Here is a 2327-nt window from a genome sequence, read left to right as displayed (position 1 = left end):
GAGACGAACCTAATCTATGTAATAAAGTAAATTTACTAGAAACCGAAATTTGTTTTATTAATAAGATGATTTCATGAGTATGTTTGGAATTCAAAATGATCACTCAAAATCGGCTTGTCTTTGAAATATACATATTTAATTTATCTTAACTAATAATAGTAATAACAAGACGTTCTTTGTTGTAGTAGATGGGCTGATATCCATCTCAAATATGGTAATAATATACTATCTTCAGGCATAAATGGTAGTCTTCTTACAGTGCTAAGAAATACTATACAATCTAAACCTTTAGCAACATACTACCGTATGTGTTGCTAAAAATGCATCACCAAGTAAATTGTTGATTTGTTGTTGGTTAAATTAAATGTCTGTGGCTTTAATACTAGCCAATGATGATATAGTTTAGTTTTTAAAATATTATTTGAAGTTTAAAGTTTAGAGTCGGACTTTGCATCAAGAAATATATAAGTGGTCTGTTAGCTAGACTAAGATCATTTAGAAGTCATTCTTTTCAAACGTAGTCGCTATTGCCGCAAGAACATTATCGCCTATAATACTGTCCTAACTATAGCTTAGCTTAAGATCATAAAATTGTACGACAATAGTTTAACTTATAGATTTTAACACTGTGTAAGTGATCACTATAGACACTTGCAATGTTGTAATATTTTGTAGCAATACTTGGATGATTGTCGCCAAGTTGTGTCAGATTAATCTTGAGTGACTTGTTATACATTGATAGAGCGTCATCATACTTGCCTTGACGATTATAGACACTTGCAATGTTGTGATATGTATCATCAATACTTGGATGATTGTCGCCAAGTTGTGTCAGTTCAATCTTGAGTGACTTTTTATACATGGATAGAGCGTCATCATACTTACCTTGACGATTATAGACATTTGCAATGTTGTTATATGTATCAGCAATACTTGGATGATTGTCGCCAAGTTGTGTTAGTTTAATCTTGAGTGACTTGTTATACATTGATAGAGCGTCATCATACTTGCCTTGATGATGATAGACACGACCAATGTTGTTATATGTATCAGCAATACTTGGATGATTGTCGCCAAGTTGTGTTTGTCGAATCTTGAGTGACTTGTTATACATTGATAGAGCGTCATCATACTTGCCTTGATCATCATAGACACTTGCAATGTTGTGATATGTATCAGCAATACTTGGATGATTGTCGCCAAGTTGTGTCAGTTTAATCTCGAGTGACTTGTTATACATTGATAGAGCGTCATCATACTTGCCTTGACGATGATAGACAGTTGCAGTGTTGTTATATGTATTAGCAATACTTGGATGGTTGTCGCCAAGTTGTGTCAGTTTAATCTTAAGTGACTTGTTATACCTTTTTAGAGCGTCATCATACTTGCCTTGATCTTTATAGACATTTGCAATGTTGTCATATGTATCAGCAATACTTAGATGATTGTGGCCAAGTTGTGTCAGATTAATCTTGAGTGACTTTTTATACATTGATAGAGCGTCATCATACTTGCCTTGATTAGCATAGACAATTGCAATGTTGTTATATGTATCAGCAATACTTGGATGATTGTCGCCAAGTTGTGTTTGTCGAATCTTGAGTGACTTGTTATACATTGATAGAGCGTCATCATACTTGCCTTGATCATCATAGACAAGACCAATGTTGTTATATGTATCAGCAATACTTAGATGATTGTGGCCAAGTTGTGTCAGATTAATCTTGAGTGACTTGTTATACATTGATAGAGCGTCATCATACTTGCCTTGATCATTATAGACAAGACCAATGTTGTTATATGTATTAGCAATACTTGGATCATTATTTTCAAGAATTTTCAGTTTAATCCTTAATGATTTATTGTATTCTTTTAATGCCTCGTCATGCTTGCCTTGATTGTAGTAGACCAAGCCAACGTCATGATAGGACTCACAGACATCAAGATGTTCACTCCCTAACGATTTTAATTTTATTTGAAGTGATTTGTTGTAATCACTCAAAGCACCCTTAAAATCACTTTGAAGTCGTTTACAGTCGCCCTGGATATCGAAACAATAAGAAATCTTGACCTCTTCTAGTTTCTTAGCTAACTTTTCTGCTTTTCCACTGTATTCATTGGCTTCTATCAATTGATATTTTTGCCGGTAAGATTGAGCCATAGCGAGATAAATAGAATATTCAAGTTGACGACGACTATCGCTACTCTCCGCTATCGATTTGATTCGAGTTACAGCTTTCTGAAAATAAAATAACGCGTCTTCATAATTGCCTTCGCCATGATATTTCACGCCCTTTTTGCGTATAGATTCAATCTCGTCAAATATC

The 2327-nt window shown here is 34.1% G+C and overlaps 1 protein-coding gene across 1 annotated transcript; it reads right to left on the bottom strand.

Moving 5' to 3' along the window:
- Window positions 1-583: 583 nt before the first annotated feature.
- Window positions 584-2161, bottom strand: TRIADDRAFT_62797 (uncharacterized protein; the record flags this gene model as incomplete). Its single annotated transcript, XM_002118753.1, has 1 exon — window positions 584-2161. One exon carries the CDS (start codon window positions 2159-2161, stop codon window positions 584-586), a length of 1578 nt encoding a protein of 525 aa, XP_002118789.1.
- Window positions 2162-2327: the final 166 nt, after the last annotated feature.

Source organism: Trichoplax adhaerens, genomic scaffold (genome assembly GCF_000150275.1).
Source record: "Trichoplax adhaerens TRIADscaffold_921 genomic scaffold, whole genome shotgun sequence".
NCBI classification, from domain to species: Eukaryota; Metazoa; Placozoa; class Uniplacotomia; order Trichoplacea; family Trichoplacidae; genus Trichoplax; species Trichoplax adhaerens.
This window is presented reverse-complemented; position numbering and strand designations above follow the sequence as displayed.